A 22,532-nucleotide genomic window follows, 5' to 3' on the forward strand; every position below is an offset into this window, starting at 1 on the left:
AAGTAGCCAGCAACATTGACCTGCTGAATTAATGAACCACTTCCAACTGATTTAAAAAAAAATTAAATCAGAGCAAAGAAGTCCTGCCTTTAGTACTTCCTAACTCAGTTTTACCCATCCAGTTGCTCATGCCCCAAGTCCCTGGAAACCACTCTTAGCCACCAAGCCCCTCACAGCACCAGGGGCTGTCAGAATGATGCTATCTCTAGACCATGATTCTCCCTTTCTACTCCCACCATACCAGCTCAACTTTTCCTCATCTCTAAAGTCCACAACTGAGCTTCTTTTCTTTAACTGGGACTCTCTTCTGGATAGATTAGGCAGAGCAAAACTGTATCATGTAAAACGAAGAACAGCCAGTAGTAACTCAACATTCAAAAATAAATATTATGTTTCCTCTCCTGCTGTTCATGCAATCACTCCTACACTCCAAGGTCCGGTCCAAATCTCAGCACTGCTGAAGATTTCAGCACTGAGAACCTTCAGGCAAAGGACGTGCTTGTGCTCTTTTTTGCTCTGTACAGAATGAACCACATTCAAGGACTCACTGTGGCGATTGTTACCACAGATTAGCTGCTCTAGTGGACAGGAATCTGCCCTGTCCTAGCACAGGAACTGCACTAGAAAATCTGTGCAGCAGATAAGTGAAGACTGTCCAAAATTGGCAATCATAGAGCAAAAGAAGGCTCAGTGGGTGAGGGCGCTTTCCCCCACACATGGCAACTTGAGCTTGAATCTGGGACTCACATGGTGGAAACAGAGAGTCAACTCCCACAAGCTGTCCTCTGATCTGTGGGCACATGTACGTGCGCGAGTTCTCTCTCTCTCTCTCTCTCTCTCTCTCTCTCTCTCTCTCTCTCTCTCTCTCTCTCACACACACACACACACACACACACACACACACAGAGAGAGAGAAACTAAATATAATTTCAAATTTAAGAAAAAATATTGGGCTGGGGATTTAGCTCAGTGGTAGAGCGCTTACCTAGGAAGCGCGCAAGGCCCTGGGTTCGGTCCCCAGCTCCGAAAAAAAAAAAATTAAATAGAACACCCAAAATGAAGAATTATAAAGGGAATTATATTATGAGACACTTCCAGAAATAGATAAAAGACAACAGAGATTCCAAAATCTCCATAAAATATTGAATTGGGAAATGAACCTTTTGGAAGTTCACACAGAAATGCAGAAGAGGAAGAATTAACCCAAGACAAGCTGAAAGAACATTCAACCAGGAACAAATGAATTGGGTTGCTAGTGTGTTAATGCTATGGAGACAGTTTAGACTAAGGGGAAGTACTATAAAGCACACTACTAACCCCTCTAACTCCATCTCCCACAGACATTCAAAAATGTGAAATTCAAAGATGGCTCAAAGAAAGTCTCTTAAAAACCAAATTTCCATTAACAGAAGGAAAAAAAGTTATTAAAACTGAAACTCTAAACATATTGAACTCAACACTTTGATTTCCTTGTAAAAGTCTACATTTTATAGACCAGTGTATTATTTAAAATGTCTAAAAATATCTACTTTTTAAAACTTATCTGTGTCTGTGTTTGTGAACATATATGTAGGTGTGTGTTGAGGGCAGAGGACAACATGGGTTATCTTCCTCAATTATCTGTCTACTAATTTGTGTGCATGCTGTGTGTATGTGTGTGTCTGCATGCGTGCAAGTGCATTTGCCTGTGTGTAGTTCCTTTACAGATGCACAGGTAGGTATGTATATGGACATGTGTGGAGACATCATTCATAATCGTTCTACACCTTATTTTTTGAGACAGATTTCTCACCAAACCTGGAGCTTGCCAGCAAGCCCCAAGGATCCATCTGTCTCTGCCTTTCCAGTGGTGGAATTACAGGTCACAGCCACAGCTGGCTTCTCTATTGGTTCTGAGGTTTTCATTCCTGAGCTATTTCCCTGCCCCCGAAATAACTTTTTAAAAGAAGCAGGTACATTTCTACGTCTGAGGGAAATGCAAAAGAATTCAAAATAATGCCTACCTCATTTAATACATTTCAATATAAAGTACAAAGACACACCCTGTAAAATGGCTTGGTAACTCATATTTTGGCAAAATTAATGATCAATCAAGGCAGGGCTATATCATAGCTTTGTAGTTGTTCTTAATCACAGACCTTAGACTATACTGAACTATGCTGCCCTGTTTAAAAAGAAAAAAAAAAGTAAAGCAAATACATACAAATAAACAAAGGTATATATGGAACATAAGCCTGTCCCTCTGGATCTGTCACAGTGTTCAAAGAAGCCACTGCCATTTATTTACAACTCCTCAGACACCTTAGTGACTTCTAGAAGGCTGCTTTAATGATGAGAAACAGCGAAGTTTGTAGGACTCCAGAGGAGATGAACTGTTACTAACTCTAAAGCCTTGCTTCTTGGTCATCCATACAAATGAGAACCACTAAATATAAAAGCCCTGACTCATTGGGCTTTTTCAAATGATTTTCATTTACATGAGCCAAGTGAATGCACATATCTTAAGAAATAAACTTGAAAACATGTAAGAGATAATATTAATAGTAGCTGTAATGATGTATACATTGCTCTAAGTGTAAATACTGCAAGTGTAAATAATTATCCTGATTCTACAAAGAAAGAAATTAAAGGATAGAAAAGTACAAAGAAAGTCAAAGACAATGACTTACAAAAGAAATAACCAGGAGAGAAAGCAAATAACCCATTTACAAATTATGTTTCTACTCCACCCTGAGTTCCTTCAGTTCTACAGAGCACGAACACACTGTCCAACCGTAACCCGACTACTCTTCCGTCTGTTCTGTTCTGTAAGTTCATACTCAAATGAGAAGTAAGCTCTTCTCAGGGAGTGGTCAAAATCTCCTCCATCACAAGGAAGGAGCAAGAGCAGAAAGGCTGCATGCTATCAAATACAGGCAGACAAAGCAGCAGGACAATTGTACCCTTTCCATCCCCGGTGCCAAGATAATCCTGCAACCCTAAACAACTCTTTTTTTTAGAACAACACATTAGTTTTCTACAGCACAACCAGAGCTAACTGGTGCTTTGGAAAAATTAGTCACATAGTTATAAAATACAGAAACAAGGTAGTTTCTGTGCAAGGCATATTTGAGCCTTTCTGGAGACACTGCCTCCAGAGTCCTAAGAGCTCAGTCATGTTGCTCAGTCCAGAAGCCTTACAGGTTCAATCCCATCACTTTAAAGACTGACTCCAGACTGTGTGTATGCACACGCACACTGTCCTGAACAATGTAACAGACTATACACAGTTACTGACCGGCTGAGCGCCTTCCCACATGGATGAGTATTTTCTACACCCTGTAGGCATAATGTTATTGTGGACTGTGTAAGAATTATCCTTGTGCCACTGAAATTTTGATTTCTCTGCTCCCCACATCAGGACATAGCACTGTAAGGCTTATTCTAAGAGTCTCCAATCTCAATGTTTGTATAGACATTGCTCCCCATTTATTCTAAAACTGATCAGTCAATGACCGAGCAGGAGAGAATAGGGCCGGACTTCTGATCTCGGCCTGGGGAGGGGCAGTAAGAGAGGAAGAAAGATTCACCACATGAAGAAGGCCCAGAGACACCATGAGAACACACCTGGAGCAGAGAGAACAGATCAAAACTAAGGTGCAAGTGTCTTGGGGATTTGGGTTGGCAGGTAGCAAGATTAGCTCAGAGGATTAGAACTGACAACTTCTCAGATATTGTGCTGTAAAGCTTGCTAATAAAACTTATAATTTCTGTCTCATTTATTTGGGAGCTAGCTGCGATAAAGAAAAAAAATCAATCACTTTTAAAACTGCTCTAGCACACAACATATTAACATAGCATCAAGATAATAAAAGTAAAATCAATCTTTTGGCTCTGCCTCCATGTCCCTAAAGTGATACTCATCATTGTTTTATATTCTCCATCAAGGAGAAAAAGGAAAAGACTCAATCAGTTTATGCAGCTACTGGAAACCTAATAGTTCTTCACACAGTTACTAAAATCCAAGCTATGACAAAAACGCTATGTGAAGCTTTTTTTAAACAACATTCTTAGTATACATAATAATGTTTAAGATCCAACAAAATTAAAGTTTTCCTTTTACATAACCAATGACCTTTTGAATAGGAGAAAATTAATTCTACTGAATAAAGGGGGGTGCTGCTATAATAGCAATGTTCTAAATTCAGTAAAAGATAAATGTAAAAACTAATGAAAACAAGCCAGCAAAAGTTTTCCTCCATATTTAATTAGCAATCTGAATTTACCAGAAACTAATGCCAATAAAAGTTACTCTTTATAAAATATAAAGACTTCCAAAGCACACAAGCACAGAACCCTAATACTAAGAACTATTTAAAGCATAACTTACGTTTGCTCTATATTAGTTCAACACAGCAAGTCAGGGCTGGCAGGACGCAGATTCTTAGAGAGCAGTTCTTCCATCTGTTCTGCTCTATAAGTTTATACCCAAATGGAAATTAAGTCTTCTCAGGGAGTGGTCAAAATGTCATCACCAAAACAAAACCAAACCCCACAGCCCACACGAGAGCAGAAAGGCTGCATGCCACCCAGGTAGACAAACAGTAGGCAGTGATCTCAAACAAAGCAAAAAGGTACAGGCCGAGACAGAGATCTATACAATGTACACTGGAATCATAGTGCATAGTTCTGTTCCCCTTACCTGAGGAGCTCTCGGTGAACACTGTTAATGTCTGTCCTCCAACACTTTGCAAGACAAATGGATGTTCTCTAGGAGCACTGACTGAAGCTGGTTTCCCACCGATATCATGAATATTCGCAAGATCCTCATTCAAAGTAAATGATACCTAAGGGCCAAATTAACCAAAGCTTATTAAAACAGACATTTATATTCAAAATATCTATACAAACATTTTAATTATGAATTATTTTTTAAAACCTTTTTAAAGATGTGAGTCTCTTAATCATTTATTTCTTAAATGTCACCATGAAATCCTTAATTCTCAGTCATAAACAGAAGGTTTATCCCCATGTGTTAGAATGATGAAGTATCGTCTCTGAAAATCTTTTTAGTACAATACTGGTTACTTTTTTACTGACATATCCCTAAGACCTAATATGTGCTTGGCACATAGAAGAAAAACTGAATGAGTATTTTAATATTGAAAAATCAACTGTACTTGAAAAGGGTAAGGAACAAGCTACTTACTCTAAAAACCTTAAACAGTCAATGTGCAGAATAAACTCTATTTTTACGCCTAACAGCTATTATATGAACATACAGTATTTATTTTTAAATACTTTAAAATATGCCATTTAAAAATAATTTAAATATGGTATAGTATAAAAAGTATGATCTATACCACATGCCATCTCTCCCCTAAAGAACAAATGTTATATTAAAAATATTTATAAAAATCAATCATTTTCCAATTAGACAGGAAGATCATGAATTACTAACTACACAGCTACTATTATGATAGGTACCATATACACAGTATAGACTAGACTCAGTGGTTCTAAATCTAACATCCTCAAAATTCCACACCAAATGTATCTGTCCCATAGAAGTAATGCTAAAGTGTTCTGTTTCCCAGTGCTGAGAGGGATAGTCAGGTCAATTAGAAAAGATGCTCAAAATGAACTTAGGAGTCCTTTCATCCCTCCATGGAGTGCACTCACCTTTATGTGTTCATGGCCATCAGACATCCATTTCGATTAGAATGTTCCAGAATGCAAACAACTGCTACAAACAACTAAATATGCTTACTGTGGTTTGGTTGTTGTTGCTGGTCTTTGGGAAATAGGATCTGAGGTGGCCCAGGCTGGCCTGGAACACGCTATGCAGCAGAAGATGCTCTTAAATCTCTTGATCCACCCACCTACCCCTGCCTCCCAAGTGCTGGAACTACAGCCCCACGCACAGCTCATGGCTTCAGTAAATTTTCATATAAATAATCTTACCTCAGTCCTTCCTTGATTCCTAAGAGAGGAAAAAGCATTGAAAATTACTTAGATTGCATATTACTTTCAAACAGAAATAAATCTCTAAAGACATGCCCATTCTTGTATTAAACTTAGTTCAATTTACTTAGTTCAATCTACCTTTTACTCCTATTTGTAATCTTATTAGAGTAACCCATGTGTTTATTTATGAAGTTGTATCAGAACACTATTAAACCCTCTCCTAATTATAGTAACTAAATAATGATCTTATAATTCTTACTATTTCTAAACATTTTTAGCCTTCAGTAGTGAATAAATGTTTATCTTACCACTTCTTTTCTGAAAAGATTCCATTACCTAGCAAAATCTTGTTTTTTAAAGATTTAATATCTGTAGATAAGTGTCTTGCTTGCGTTTAAGTATGTGTACTACTACATACATGCCTCATGCCCAAAGAGCTCAGAAGAGGGTGTCAAATCCCTGGGAAATTGATATAAAGTAAAAATAAAGACAGTTGTGAACCACCGTATGAGTGCTGGGAACAAACTTGGGTCAAGTACTCTGAACTGCTGAGTCATCTCTCTAGCTCCTACCTAAGAAAATCTCAAAATCATCACAAATAAATGATCATAATTCGCTAGAAGAATGAAGCAAAGCAAGGAAGAGTCGGGCTAGGGTGTAGCTCGGTTGACAGTACTGGTTTCAATCCTAGGACCCCCTCCCTCCCTCCAAAAAACGAGAGGGAAGAAAAGAAAGAGGGAGGGAGGTGGAAAGAAGGGAAGGACGGGATGAGGGAGGAAATAAAAAGAAGAGTTAAGACTAAACTGTGGGAGATATCACAGCCAAGGCATAGACTTCATGCTTTAGGCAATGAACAAAAAGGAAAATCAAAAACAAGTTCAAAGATGACCTAGCACAACTGACTTGCACCACAAGGTGCTAAAACTAAGTAGAAACTGCTGTTTCTTCTTAAAACTCAGTTCCAACCTGCCTTCATTAAATCCCTCATTCACTCTGTTATTACACCTCTTCTATCTCCATTAGGCATTGGGAAGAAGTACAAATCCTTGTCTCAAAGAGTCTCAGACTAGCCTGTATTATCAACCCATCAGGCAGGACATGCCCACTGGTGCAAGAGTGGCATGTCTGATTGGACTCGAGGTCCTCTCTGCAAGAGGGGACTCATACCTGATACTGTAAACCTGGTGACTCACAACTATCCACTAATATACATGAAGGAAAATCATACACATACAATTAAAAAAAAGAGCCATCGCTTAATGATGCTATTTAGCTAAAATGTCATGGTGCCAAGCTGCCTTCTAAGCCCATGCCCTAGAAGAAATGCTACTCTCAGCCTTAATCAGAGAAGCCTCTCTTTGCAGTGAATAGTGGTGAATGCAGAGGTCACGACTGCTCTAGGGGCTGAGAACAGTGACTGCTGAGCGCTCATCCTGAAACAAGACATTTCTATCGATGACTCAGATAGAGAGAAAGAGGAGGTAGAAAGACTGTAAACCCCAGAAAACAGAGGACTGTGAAATGTTGTTTTGTGAGCATGGCATAGCCAACACAGTCAAGACCTCAGAGCAACTATGGCTATCTGTGATGAGCTAACCAAGACTTAGGACTGTCAATAGCCAATCATGGATCAGGGAAGAATTTATGGAGCCTTCCTTTCCCCTCTCTATTGAACTACGGCTAGCAGACTGATGCATTCTAGAGGAGGGGCAGCCAGGAGCTGAGTTACTCACTGAGGAGCTACTAGGCTCTAACAGATAGTTCCAACATGGTCTCAACATAGAACTCTCAAAGAATAAACCAAACACAAAACAAGATCATGAATGTGGAAACGGAGGAGTAATATGGGTGGTAGATTAGAGAAGTGGGGTTCTCAGAATGCATGTTATACATATATGAAATTATCAAAGAACTGAGTAAAGATACAGGCTAATGAAAATAGCTAAATCCATAAAGAATTATAAACAAACATCATGTTAAATATAACAAATAGAAGGGACAGGGTCCTTGTGCTCCCAGATCAGCACTAGGGAAACCAGTAATGTTAAACACCCAGGGTTGAAAGGTATAATCAATCTGCTTTCCACTCACAAAGTTGGGAATGGGTTAATTAATAGCCTGGCGACCTGTGCCACCACCACACAGCCAGAAAATATCTGACTCCCCTAAACTCTTCCATTATATCAGTCATTCCTCCTTAGACCTTTTCTCTCTTCTCCTCTCCCTCTCTTCTCCTCCTTTTCTCCTCTCCTCCCCACCCCCCTCACAGTTGGGTATTTCTTATTTACATTTCAAATGCTATTCTCTTTCCAGGTTTCCGTCAGCCCCCTAACCCCTCCCCCTCCCATTCTATATGGGTGTTCCCCTCCCCATTCACCCCCACTTACTGTACCGTCCCCACAATCCTTTACGCTGGGAGGTCCAACCATGGCAGGACCAAGGGCTTCTTCTTCCATTTGGTGCCCAGCAAGGCCATCCTTTGCTACATATGCAGTTGGAGCCATGGGTCAGTCTTTGGGTAGTGGTTTAGTCCCTGGAAGCTCTAGTTGGTTGGCATTGTTGTTCTTGTTTGTTTGTTTGTTTTTGTTTGTTTTTGTTTTTTTTCAGAGCTGAGGACCGAACCCAGGGCCTTGTGCTTGCTAGGCAAGCACTCTACCACTGAGCTAAATCCCCAACCCCGGCATTGTTGTTCTTAATGGGCTTGCAAGCCCCTTCAGTTCTTTCAATCCTTTCTCTAATTTTTCCAATGCAGGTCCCATTCTCAGTTCAGTAGTTTGCTGCTAGCTTTCACCTCTATATATGACATGTTCTGGCTGTGTCTCTCAGGAGAGATCTATATCCAGTTCCTGTCAGCATGCACTTCTTAGCTTCATCCATCTTATCTATTTTGGTGGCTGTACATATATGGGTCACATGTGGGGCAGGCTCTGAATGGCTGTTCCTTCAGTCTCTGCTCTAAACTTTGCCTCCCTATCCCCTCCTATGGATATTTTTGTTCCCATTTTTAAGAAGGAGTGAAGCATGTGCATTTTGGTCATCCTTCTTGAGTTTCGTGTGGTCTATGGATTGCATCTTGGGTAATTCGAACTTTTGGGTTAATTTACACTTATCAATGAGTGCATAACACGTGTGTTTTTCTGTGATTGGGTTACCTCATACAGGAAGATATTTTCTATTTCATTCCACTCCTCAGACCTTTACTATGAGCAGTTTCCTCAGTCAATAAAACCTACCTGTGGTGGTTTGAATAAGAATGACCCATATCAGCTCAAAAATGTGAGTACTTAGTCACCAGGGAGTAGCATTATTTTTAAGAATTAATAGGTATGTGGCCTTGTTGGAGGAAGTATGTCACTGGGGTTTTAAAAGTTTTAAAAAGCCCATTTCAAGTCCAGAGTCTCCCTTCTCCTGATGCCTACAGATTCAAAGGTAGAACTCTCAGCTACTTCTCTAACACCATGCCACCATGCTCCTCTAACCATGATAATGGACTAAACCTCTGAAACCCTGTAAGCATGCCCCAATTAAATACTTCCCTTTACAAGAGCTGCCTGGTCACAGTGTCTCTTCACAGCAATAGACATCCTAAGACAGAAGTTGGTACCAGGGACTGGGGTGTTGCTGTAACAGGCTTGACCATGCTTTTGTTTGCAGGAATGTGGTCTTTAGGTAAGAAAAGTAGTTGAATGTTGTATGTACAGTGATTTTTAACTGTAGGGACCTACCTCAAGAGCTTTCAGAGAAGATGAATGTTAGGATGTGGCCTAGAGGCTATTCTGTTCTTTATATTTTAGTGAAGGATGTGGCTGCTTTCTGCCCTTGTCCAAAACATCAGCCTGAGGCCAAACTGAAGAGTTTTGGATTAATTGCCTTTGCAGAGGAGATTTCAAAACACACAAGTGTGGACTGTGTCATGTGGATATTAGTGGCTACACATAGGCAGATCTATAAGGAAAAGGAGCAAGCTAAGCAAGGAAAGTTAACAAAATGTATGATTTGAGGAGAAAGGGAGCACTAGAAAGTGGAATGGAGCTAAACCCTGTGTTCAAGGAGATGCTAAATGGAATAAAGGGAGTGGTGACCTCAGTTTCTGACTTGTGAAAAGGAATTAAAGAAAAGCTTGGGGGCAGCCATGGTGACTGACATCTTTAATCTCAGCGCTGGGGAGGCAGAGGCAGGCAGATTTCAGAGTACAAAGCCAGTCTGCTCTACAAAGCAAGTTCAGGGTAGCCAAGCTTAGGCATGGAAGGAAACTATGGAAGACAGAGAGCTGGTGAAAATGCATATGGTGAAAAGTAGATCCATGTTCCAGCTCCAGCAAGGAGCAGAAGTTGGCAGATTCAGCTATGTGGTTAGGGCTTTAGAATCAAGGATAGAAAGAAAGGGGTTATAGAATCTCCATGGCTGAGGAAAGCTGCTGAGGAAAGCTGCAGAGGCCAAGGTTGTTTGTGGGGAAGCTCCCGCAGAGAAGCCTAGAAAGACCATTCTGTGAAGCTGTGAGGGTAAAGCCTGGACTGTGTTGCTAGATGCTAGAGATGCCGGAGTTGTGGGACACTTGCTGTGGGAAGCTGCTAAGGGGACAGAAGCAGGGCGAGAGAAGTGTGCTGCAGTCAACAAAGCTGAAGGGAGTTGGAGCTTGAGAGCACTTAACATCAGACGTGGAGATGCAGGGCCTGCAGTCTGCCCAGCTGGTTTTCAGTCTTGCTTTGGTCCAATATTCCCTCACTGTGCCCCTCACTGTGTCCCTCACTGTGCCCCTCACTGTGCCCCTTTCCTCCGTTTTGGAATGGTAATGGATATCCTGTCCCATTAAATGTAGGAGGTGCATGATTTGGTTTTTTATTTTAATTTTAAAGGGAATTACAGTTAAGAGGTTACCATGAATCTCAGACAAAATTTAGACTTTCAAACACGTGTAGAATGTGGTAATTTGAAAAAGGGTCCCCACAGGCCCAAAGGAAGTGGCACTATTAGGAGGTGTGGCCATGTTGAAGTAGGTGTGGCTTTGTTAGCGGAAGTGTATCACTGGGGGTGGACTTTGAGGTCTCAGAAACTCAAACAAGGTTAGCAGCTCACTGTCTCTTCTGCTGCCTCTAGATATAGACCTCTCAGATACCTCTCCAACACCACCATATCAGCCTGCATTCTGCCATGTTTCCCACCACGATAGTCATGGATTAGACCTGTCAATTGTAAGTCAGCCCCAATTAAATATTTTCCTTCATAAGACTTGCCATGGTCATAGTGCCTCCTCACAGCAGTAAAACCCTAACTGAGAAGAAAATCACTTTATAATGTTTACTGGATTAAATAGAGGTGAACACAAAAGTCCCAGAAAACAGAATTTAGGTTTGACCCAGGTGGTGGTAAAATGGAGGAAGAAGTCCACGTGAGTTGTTAATCTGTCAGAACTAATAGAAGAGGAAATGACTGGAAGTGGGAGGAAGTGAAAAAGAATGGATTAAAGATCACACTGACATTTCCAGTCTGGAAAACAAGAAAATCACCCAGATGCAATTAGGGAACACAGGAGGGGAGAGTAATTTCCTTTTTACATAATTATAGCAGCAACTTAGCTAGAATGAGGACAGATTAATGAACTCTTTGACAGGTTAACTTCATAGGAAGCAAAAGCTTGTTGTTGAAAAACTAACTTTTTTAAAAGGTAAATACATATATCTTTGCCTTTGTATGTGTTAATGAAGTAAACAAAACTTTATTATTCCACATTAAAACTATCACGTATCTTTTGTCTAAAGATCTGTGGCCAAAATGGACAACACCAGCTATTTTTATAAACAGTATCTCCAGAGAGCAATGAGGTAAACACCTGGCCTAACCTTCAGTTTATCAAAATGCTATACCTAGGGGTTGGGGATTTAGCTCAGTGGTAGAGCGCTTGCCTAGCAAGCACAAGGGCCTGGGTTTGGTCCTCAGCTCCAAAAAAAGAAAAAAGAAAAAAAAATGCTATATCTATTCTTCCTCCTTCACTACTCTAAGTAATTTCCCAACACCCACAACATTTCTCCAAGCTCCACTCATTCTTCTTGCTAAAAAAAAAAAGCCAAGTGCAGTAGCAAACACCTTTAATCCCAGCACATTGGAGGCAGAGGCAAGGGTATCTCTGTGAGTTCCAAGGCACCCCGGTCTACAAAATGAGTCCAGAACAGCCAGGGCTCTGTTACACAGAGAAACCTTGCCTCAAGACGACAACTCCCCCACCAAACAAATCATGTCTCTGTTCTTCACTTTCAAAATATTTCTTGGATCTGATACCAAAAAAGGTCAGTGATAGACAGTAAATGTCTTTCTTTCCCTAGTTAAGAACTATGAAATCATCAGTTAGTTACACTGGAGGTTGGTTTCTGCTGCCTGAACAATTAAGCTCAAAAGCCATTAGGCAATACCAGAGAGATAGCTGAGGTAGGTGGACTGGACAGTACAGTCATAATCCAAACGGAGTAAAGCGGATATACTCAGGGTTGAAGGATATCCTAGGGCAAGTTGTCAAAACAAGGCTATCTCTATAAAGGACATAATGGCTTAGCTGAAAGTGTGCTGCAGAAGGAAGGACATCTATATAGGAAGGCCCCTGAAACATGTCTTGATACTCCTAGCAACAGAAGACAGCCTCTCTCTAAAGAAGACACAATGGGAACCTAACAGAGTGAGGGGAACTTCAAAATAAACTTAGAAGACACCCTGCAATCAGGTGGTCAAATTAATACCATCTGAAACAAAACAAAATGCAAAATCCCTCTAGAGCACCAAAAATATCCAGCTGTACTTTGCTATCTATCCTCTGCCAAGGATATATGACTCAAATCTACTCAAATCTAATCATGAAGAACCATCAGACAGACACATATTTATTAAGATTACTGCCTTGTAGATATCAACAATATTAAAGTTTATACATTAGAAAGGTTCAAGAAATGGGTTCAGAAGAGTCTAGATTGAATGAAGAAAAATTAAAAACACACAACAAAAGAATGCAATGTAAGATTCTAAACTGGATCATTGTTATAAAATAATACAGAGATGACTGGAAAACCTGAATGAATGAAGTCTTAAGAATGACTTCAACAATTAAAAGCTGTGTCCAGTATATTTAAGCAATCCCTACTAAGGATTGAGACTGTATCTTTGCTTATCGTCACTGACTTGGTTCATGGGATAAATTCCTAGAAGTTGATGAGACTGCTGAGAACAAGGCAAGGATATTTTATTATTCATCTTTTATTCTCACTAACCCAATCCTCAGCTGAGCCAGTGTCAGCTCTGTCTCACTGTGTCTGTCTGGGATGGTAGCAGTAAGAACTAAAAACAGTGCCGAGCTATAAAGCACCTACCAGGGAACAGTGACTTACAACTCCATTTTGTTCTGAGCAGCAGTACTGTGTAATGTGCATGCTGCATGTGTTGCTCTATGCATAGACACACATAAACACTGTCTTTCCAACAGTCTGTGCCAATTTAAATGATGTCAGCACTGTAAATTTATCCTGAATTCATTCAACTTTTACCTCATTGATTTATTTGCAGACATTTATTATTAATAGGCCCCAAATGATCTGGGACTTTAAATCTATTAAGAAATAAAGCTAGATATCAATTGTCTCTGAAAAGACATCTATGCATAGTACTCAAGATTATAGATAAAATGCAGCACAGAGAAAATAATAAGTGCTATGAGGAAGATGGTAATGTAAAATTAAAGAAGCTAAAGCAGACTAGAAACTCAGGTGGGATGATGGACCTCAAAAAGCACAAAATAAAGTACAGAGGGAATCAGGACATCTCATAAACTGATTTACCTAATTGGCCCTATGTCCAACTATCCACATAAGGTGTCATTCTGCATAGTTACAGCTGCACTCCGTTTCTCAGATATTAAATGGGATCCAAATTTGAGGAAAGTTGTTGTGGTTTGCCCTGGAGTTATCTGTATTTTGATGCTAATCCCACTGCCCCAAAGACAGCAGCCTAGTCACTACTCAGGAATCAGGTGACTTCACCAGAACCTTCTCCCCCTTGAATCTGTAAAGTGAGAGGCAGGTACAAGATAGAAGGAGGCCTGTCATTGGAGGAGAAGGAAGGATGGGCGGGAGAGAAGTTTGGAGGAGGAGGAGGGGACTGGAACGGAAAGGAGGAGACAGGAGGGAGAAGGAGAGAAGCTGTGGCAGGACAATGAAGGCTGATGTTAAGATTCCGCTCTGTGTAGTTACAGGTTGTTATTAATGTTCCTAAGGGATGGATGGCACCAGGCTTTGTATGATTAAGTGGGCAATTATATCTTATCAATTGGGTCAAAGATTATTGTGTTGTGTGTTCTTTTATGTGACGGTTTGAGTGTAGGAAAGTGTGCAGCGGCAGGAGACACTGGGCCGCTGCGAAGTTGGAATGTGTTTCCACCAAGATATCTAGCAGATATCTTGGGGCACCACGGTGCCAGACCTAGTGAGGTAAAAGACAATAATACATTTTTTATTTTTAATATCTTTACAACAGAAAGTTGTTCCCCACCTCAGCTGCATGTTTTTTCCCTCCCTTCTGCTTCTCTGTCTCTCCACCCCGAAGCCTATCTGTGTAGAGATGAGCAGCTTACTGTGTACCTCTTCCTAACTTCTGGCCTATGCTACACAGCACACTCTCCTTAACCCTGGGGGGTTTGGTATATATAGAGAGGTCTACCTGCACCACATGGTACCTACTGTATGTGATATATGCTATGACTTACCAACTAAGCACTTTAAACACATAAAGTGAACATGAGGAATCAATACTTTTCCTTTTAACAGATAAGAAAACAGGGGGTAAGTAACTGTGGTTGTTTAAATAGGTTTGGCCCTCATAGACTCGTGTACTAGAGTAGGTGTGTCTTTGTTGGAGGAAGTGTGACACTGTGGGGTTAGGCCTTACTGACTCCCAGTGCTCAAGCTCTGCCCAGTGTGGAGTGTCAAGCCTCTTCCTGGCTGACTTCAGATCAAGATGTTTAACTCTCAGCTCCTTCTACAGCACCAAGTCTGCCTGGATGCCACTAGGCTTCCTGCCATGATGATAATCACCCCATTTTATTCTAAACAAACATCTGTTAATGGAGACCAGTTTACAGGTATAAAAATCTGATGACATAATATGCAAGATATCAACTGAAACCCTGGTAACTCAGTCACACTCACTTCTAAGCTATCCCTCATCCATTGGACATTTTCTAAGAGTAAACTAGGTACTTCAGCAATAGCAGCACAAACTCCATGAGACAGGAACATAAACAAGACACATGGGAGAACGCAGTCTACTGGGGCAAGCTGTTTTCAAGCCTCTCTCCAGTAATCTCAGCCGACTATTTAGTATAGGTGTGCTATTAGTAAAGAGGCCAGATCTTCTATAAGGTAAAACTATGTGTCATTTTGGGTAGAGAGACATCAACTAAAAGATTGCTTTTTTTTTCCTAAGGAAATTCTGGCATGTTTACTTTCTCCTCGATGTAATTTATTGAAGTGTTTTCAAGTTACTTCTACTAAGGATTTTCTTTCTAAAAAGACCCAGGGAACAGGGGGACTAGCTATAGTCAGAGGAGGAGACAAAGAAAAACAGAGCAGTAATAAACCAGAGCCTTGTGCCTCCATACAACAGCGAATGACAACACAATTAGAGTTCTGTGCTACCTTCTGAAATTAGCTACACTGAGTCTGAGAGTTCAGTGGAATAAACAAAGATGCTTCAAAACTGCATCCATATGTTACACATCAAAAATAATCAGGATGCAATCTAGAGGCTTCCACACCAAACTGTCACCACCTCCAAAGAGTGTGAATGGGAAATTGAGATGACTATTTGTATTAAGGTGGTTTTTTTTTTTTAAATACAAAAAAGGGGAATGTATTACTTATGTAAGAAAACACACATGCACAGTATTTCTATGTTACTTCCAGCCAAGCTTTTATATTCCTCATGCGGTAATGACCAATTTTGCTACTGTTATGAACTGTAATGTAAATATCCTTGTGTCTGGTGATTTTGGGTGATCCCTGTGTAAGGGTCGTTCAAACCCCAAGGGGTCGAACTACTGATAGAGAAGCTTGGCTGAACAATTAGTCTTAGACATTACTCTTGTATGCCCCATGTAGCTTACAACCATGATTGTATCCAGGAAACTACCATTACACTGTTTTGATAAGTGTATAAAAAATAAAACTGCTTGAAATAAAGTTGTCTCAGCCTCAGTCTTGCTGAGATCCCTCTGGGCTGTCCTGATTGACACTCCGTCTGACCACAGTCAGTTAGCCCTGGCTTGGTGAGTAAGCCCCAGCGCTTACAGCAATGAAGAACTGAAGTATAGCCATCTCTACTTGAACATCCCCTGTGACATCTCATTTCAGTGACCGATGCAGTATTTGGGGCCTGCATGACTTCCCTGGACCTAGTTCCCGTATGTCTCAGTCTGTCACACTAAGAGAGGTCATGCTGATCTCTTCCAATAGGCACAGTTTTTGTACAGATTGACAGGAATGTAATGCTTAAGTTTACAAAGTCATTTAACAAGCCCTAAGCTTCGACTGTCTTATAACACTGCCCTATGACCTGGAGAACCATTAGTGCTAACACTCACACTTCACAAACAAGGAAGCTAAGGTAAGTCCCAAAGCCAACAACTACACATAACCATCCAGAGTCTAGTGAAATCACACCAGATGACAAGGGGTTCAGTATATAACTGCACAATGTCACACAAGAAACAAAGAATTTCAAGACAGAACCTCAAGTAAGATAAAGTGCAGGCAAAATGTTCTGGTGCACTATGTAAAGATTACCCTTGAGGCACTCGGATGCTGACTTCTCTGACCCTATCTTGTTGTTGCTGGACATGGCATTATGATGCTTATTTCAATTATCTTCTGCTTCAAGCTTGTATAAACACTGCTCCCCATTTATTCTCTGTCAATATGGGTAGAAGGGAGAACAGAACAGGACTTCCACTAGCCAGGGGAGGGGGGAGTGTTAGAGATGGGATGGGACATTCACCAGGAGAAAGGGGTCCTCAGAGACAGCCTGGGGGAAGACATCCAGACCGATATTAAAATGCAGCTATCTTGGGGATTTGGGCTGGGAGGGAGCCAGATGAGCTCAGAGGATTAGAACAGATCAATGGCTGCCCAGGACTTGTGCAGTAAAGCTTGATTTAAAAGAATCTAGTGTCTCTGTCTCATTCATTTGGAAGCTAGCCAGGGATAGAGAAATACTGTCACTTTTTAAAATGCATTTACAACAAAGAGGGGGAGAAAGTCTAACCCCAGAACCATGTGTGTGTCTTGAGGAAGCTTTAAAATGGTCCCTGAAAAGGTGAATTCTCAGATACTTCCAACAGCACCAGGCAGCCATTACTAAGCCTAAGATGCACTTGAGACACCAAAGTGGGAATAGAAGAGATGGCCAGCGTTACCAACTTAGAGTTGGGGGAGGGCTACATTTGAGCAGTTAAAGCTAGTAGAAGAGAAGAGGCCACTTTAAAAAAGACTGAAAAGAGAAAAGAACTGATGAGAGGAGGAATCATGTAAACTAAGATGCTGAGTTGGGGACTGGGGGAGCCTAGCAAAGTATACAAAGGAGACAAGGAAGGCAGACGCTGCCCCGATGGATGGCATAGCAGTTGTACAGCCGTGTCAACTCTGATGAGGGCCATCAAGACAGCTGCTATGTAAATGTCCAATAACATTTTTCACAGCAATAAATCCTTTGGTGTTGAAATCTGTGCCGACCCTTGAATTTGGTTTTGACCACCAAGACTTTAGCAAACAGACATAAGTTCAGGCTTGGAAACTTCTTGTACTTGTAAGCCCCCTTTCCTGTAGCCAATGTGAACTCTCACCACCAATGAAAGAATATGCTGGAGATGAATGAGATGGCCCCTGCCCAGCTGACACCAAGCTACTCAATAATTAACAAGACCAGTCCAGTCAGGAAGGCCTTCCAGGTCAGCCCCAATCAGAAAAAAATCCAGAAAACTGTGAACAAATAAAATGGTTTTTGTTCTAAGAGACTAAAAGGTAGGGACATCAGTAACAGATGAGAGCTATTTCAATGAACCACCAGGCATGAGAATCTCAGTGAAGTTGGAAGAAAAGTAGCTGGGTAAGGGGCTGGAAAGAGTTCAGCAGTCAAGAGCACCAGCTGCTCTTCCAGATGACTTGGGTTCAATTTCTAGCACCCTCAGTGGTTAAGAACTATCTGTATCTCAGTTCCAAGGGGTCAGATACCTTCTGGTCTCTTCAAGTACCAGGCAAACAGTGCACAGATACACGTACCGCCAAAAACCTCATCTGTATAAAATAATCTTTTTTAAGGGAATGGATGAAGTCAGGCATGGCGGTGCAAGCCTTTAATCCCAGCACTCAAAAGACAGAGGCACGCAGATCTCTGAATTCAGGGCCACCCTGACCTACATACAGAACAAGTTCCAGGACATCCAGAGCTACATAGAAAAACCTTGACTTGAAATAAACTAAACAAACAAACAAAGTAGGTTAATAAAGGATAAAGGTGAAGCCCAGCGATAGAATATTTTCTAGCATGGAGAACCTGGGTTCAATGCCCCTTATGTGACTGTATGGAAAGAATGGAACATAAAGTCTCAGGTGAAATAGATGTTCCCCTATGTCCTTCCATAGACCTTTAAGCAGGAACAATGATAGTGCCAAAGTCCTTCCATCAAAGTACTTTCTCAGTATACCTAGCCCAAACACACCTCTGCACACCACAAACAGATGAAGGGACGGGGAAACCATATCATCTGCTCCTGCACTACCAGTAAACTCCACCAATAAATTTAGCTCTATAGTCACACTACCTATCACACATGTACAAGCCTGTCTCCTCAAGGAATATATAAGTATCGCATGACCTGCTTTAACAACCTCAATAACTCTTATCTTCTAAATAAGTTCTCTAAGAATGTAATTAATTCAAAAGCCATTATAAACATTTTCAAACACAACAGCTTTTAAAAACTTATAGTATATGTGCTATACATATATACTATATGTATATATTATATATAATATTTATATACGTATATAAATAACTTACTTGGCAATCCTCAGTTTCCCAACTTCACCTCTTCCAGGGGCTTTTGCCCATTGCTGGGACAAATATTTAGGAACCTAAAATAAAGCAAAACATTTCAGAGATGATATACCCAGGAATTATATACCTTCCTTGAGGTTATACAATTAGTAAATGATAGAACAGGATTCAAGGTCAAGGCACCTCAAGGGACTTTGTTCTTAACCATAAAAATACTGTGTCTAAAACCCAGATACAGAAGTAAGCAAGGGATAAATTCTAAGAAGAAAAAATACATTAATTCTACTAAGTAATCTGCCTCTGTTCTTCACAGTCCTTTAGATCTTGAAATCAGTATCTACCTTTCAGCTATTCTGTTATGAGAAGCAAAGAGATTTAATAAAGCACGAAGCATATGTGTTGTGGGGCATAAGTATTCATTGAGTGCCAGTTGTCTCATAGTAATCTCAGAATAATAACATGATCACAATGAATACAGGACTGAGACACAGCTGTTGGGGCTGCAAAGGGGAAACAAGATTATGGGGGCTGGGGGAGTGGGGCAGTACCTTGACTACAGTTATGGTTTTAAAAAAGGAGTAAGAAAGACTGGTTGTTATGTATTCGATTCTGTGTAAGTTCATCATATTAACTTACTGGACTACCAAAGGGTGTCAGATGATATGCCGGAGGCTGGAAAAGAGGAAGGCTGAGGAGACAATTCTGTCAGACACCTTGTAGACATCGGAAATTCATCCCCTCAATCTCTTTTCAAACTCAAATGTACTCTCCCCCGTCTACAGATATGAAAACTGAACCCAGGGATACTGATACGACTCAGAAATAAAGCTAGGTGAGATTGTGGGCAGCGTATCTCAAAATAGCGTGTGAAATTTTTAATGGTTTGAATATTTAAGTTTGATGGGAGCTAGAAAAACGGCCCAGCATTAAAAGTACTGGCTGCTCTTCCAGAGGACCTAGGTTTGACTCCCAGCACCCACATGGCAGTTCATAACCAGCTATAACGGTAGTACCAGGAGATCCAATGCCCTCTTCTGGCTTCTGGGTCTTACTACATTCCCCTGACTCACAAATGTAGACCAGGCTAACCTCTCAAGCACTCAGATTAAAGGTGTGCAGCACCACAGGAGCACCTACTTGATAGCTCTGCTTTATTTATCTAACATAAATACGCAAGAAGCACAGATGCTCTAAACGCACAGAGGTGGAGGATTACCATGAGTTTAAGGCCAGCCTGGGTTACACAGTGAGTTCCAGGCCAGCCTGAACTACAGAAAGGAAGAGAATGAGAAAGGGAAAGATGAAAAGACAGGGAGAGAAGGGAAGGGAGAGGAAAGGAAGAGAGTAGGTTTTCTTTTCTCCTGTTACTTACAACCCTCTGCTGTATTATTTGTATTAATCAGACTTTAGTCACTGTGACCAAATATCTGACAGAAACAATTAAAGATTTATTTTGCACTGGGTATCTTAGTCTCTATCTGTGGAAAAGCGAGGAGGAGCACTGCAAGCTCACATCGCAATGGCCACGATATAGAGAAGATATAGACAGGGCCAGGGCAGCCCTAAGAACATACCGCCAGTATCTACCTCTTCCAACTAGGCCCTCACCTCACCACCTTTCACTACTTCCCAGAGACGCCATATTACAAATCCACCTAAGGAGTAACTAATCCCTTAATTAGATCATAGCCCTCATGACCTACTTTGCCTCCAGAAAACAGCACCACAAACACACCCAAAGGTGTGCTTCACTAACTGCATAAGCTCTTAATCTGATGAAACTGAGAAGACTAACCCCCACCCACTTTAGTTTTGTGTCTCTCTGATATACAGCCTTTTCAATTTCTTATATTCATCACACACTGGGAAAGTAATATGTGCCAAACACTAATCAAAGTGCAAAGAAAGTGACTTGGAGGTGGAGGCAATCAACACTGGGTACAGGTACAAAGAATCACCAGAAACTGTTAAATGGTTTGAAAAACTTAACATGGTCTGCAGAACTGGCAAACGGGAGCTGTTCAGAGTAATGGACAGGAAAAGACACCTTGTCTTGATGAGAACTCAGCCATGTGCTTAAAACATTGACACTCACTATAAAGATAAATCATTGATAAACCAACTTTGGGAAACGTTGATGATCCCATTTAAATACGGCTTTTTAAAACGAGATTTCCCACAGAGTAATAGTCCCCCAGTCCATATAAAAAATGTAACCCAAATAGATGGTGACCACTGGGGCAAACAAAGCCTGGCACGTGTCCGTTTAAAACATTTACTGATGGTTAAGTTTCATGAAACCTAAACTCGCTCTTTAAAAACACTAAGTCAACAAACTTCTCTTTGAATTCGGAACTTCCAGGTCTTTCGAAAACTCCAATTGGATTACCAACTCAGGGAACACTTTACCAGTGGAAAACTCCAATTGGATTACCAACTCAGGGAACACTTTACCAGTGTAAAGCGACAGAAGTCTTCCAGACCAGCAGAGAGAGAGACAGAGACAGAGACAGAGAGAAAGAGAGAAGAGAAGAGAAGAGAAGAGAAGAGAAGAGAAGAGAAGAGAAGAGAGAGAGAGAGAGAGAGAGAGAGAGAGAGAGAGAGAGAGAGAGAGAGATTGATTCTGTTTCAAAACAAAACAGCAAAAGTTCACAGGGACCAGTTCCACTTTGTGGTCCAGAAAACTGTGTATCTACTCACCTAATTTATACACATTCATGACTAAAGTTAACCTTACCAAAACAAAGACAAAAAACAAACAAACAAACAAACCCGCAAGGGCTTTTCCGGCATGGGGTAAAATTTACTGCTTTCTCGGGAACATCAGGAAGGCCAGGTCTTGGCGGTAAACAGAGTTCTATGGTGGGCGGATGAAATTGACAGACAGACTGAAAGATGCCCTGTGGCCCCTAAAGTAAGTTCTCCAACCTGCAAACAGGCGCAACAGCGACCCGCTTCTCAGAACAGCGGTGGCCCGGGAAAGACAGACCCAGAACTTTCGGAAGCGCCCCGTGGGGCTCGCGTCTCACCTTCACCAGCCACACGCCGGTGTTCTGTTTGGCGCCCGTCAGATCGAGTTCCCCGCGCTCCGCCATAAGTTTGTCGTGTGAGGCGGCGTGCGCGCACAAGCAGCGACCCGGGACTGAACGTCAGAGAGCGATAGACAGTCCAGAGCCGGACGCTGGGACAAGTAGACCGCGAAAAGCCGGAGTGGCTCACCGGCCGGGAACTAGAAACTTAAGACGAGAGGAACACGCCGCTGAATGAAGAAGTGCGCCTGCGCACGGTACGTCCGGACAGCGTCCCGCGAGGGACAAATTTCCTGCTTCCGCAATTTCTCAGGTGGGTGTGACTCCTGCCAACATGCAAACCTGAGACCCAAGTGCAGAAAGGAAAAACCAAATCCTGAGTAGTGCATTTAAAGAAAAGGTGCCAAAAATGGGGGAAAAAAGGTTAAGACAGACAAAAACTGTATGTATTCATACCCAACCCTAGCTGAA

General features: G+C 41.2%; 1 protein-coding gene across 2 annotated transcripts in view; it reads right to left on the reverse strand.

Annotated features, from left to right (window-relative positions):
- Gtf2f2 (general transcription factor IIF subunit 2) overlaps positions 1-22,290 on the reverse strand; it is a 121,034-nt gene extending 98,744 nt beyond the window's left edge. Inside the window, exons 1-4 of one of the 2 annotated variants that reach the window (XR_015638175.1) lie at positions 22,062-22,290; positions 19,036-19,109; positions 5,944-5,962; positions 4,682-4,826 (exon numbers count right to left, since the gene is read on the reverse strand). Coding sequence is in view for 1 of the 2 variants with exons in the window: in NM_031042.3 (NP_112304.2) it covers positions 4,682-4,826; positions 5,944-5,962; positions 19,036-19,109; positions 22,062-22,127 (304 nt within the window). In the remaining variant the exon portion in view is untranslated. The remainder of the gene's footprint in view (positions 1-4,681; positions 4,827-5,943; positions 5,963-19,035; positions 19,110-22,061) is intronic. The other variant, NM_031042.3, reaches the window with a different exon arrangement.
- Positions 22,291-22,532: the final 242 nt, after the last annotated feature.

Source organism: Rattus norvegicus, chromosome 15 (assembly GCF_021556685.1).
Source record: "Rattus norvegicus strain SHRSP/BbbUtx chromosome 15, alternate assembly SHRSP_T2T, whole genome shotgun sequence".
Classification (NCBI taxonomy): Eukaryota; Metazoa; Chordata; class Mammalia; order Rodentia; family Muridae; genus Rattus; species Rattus norvegicus.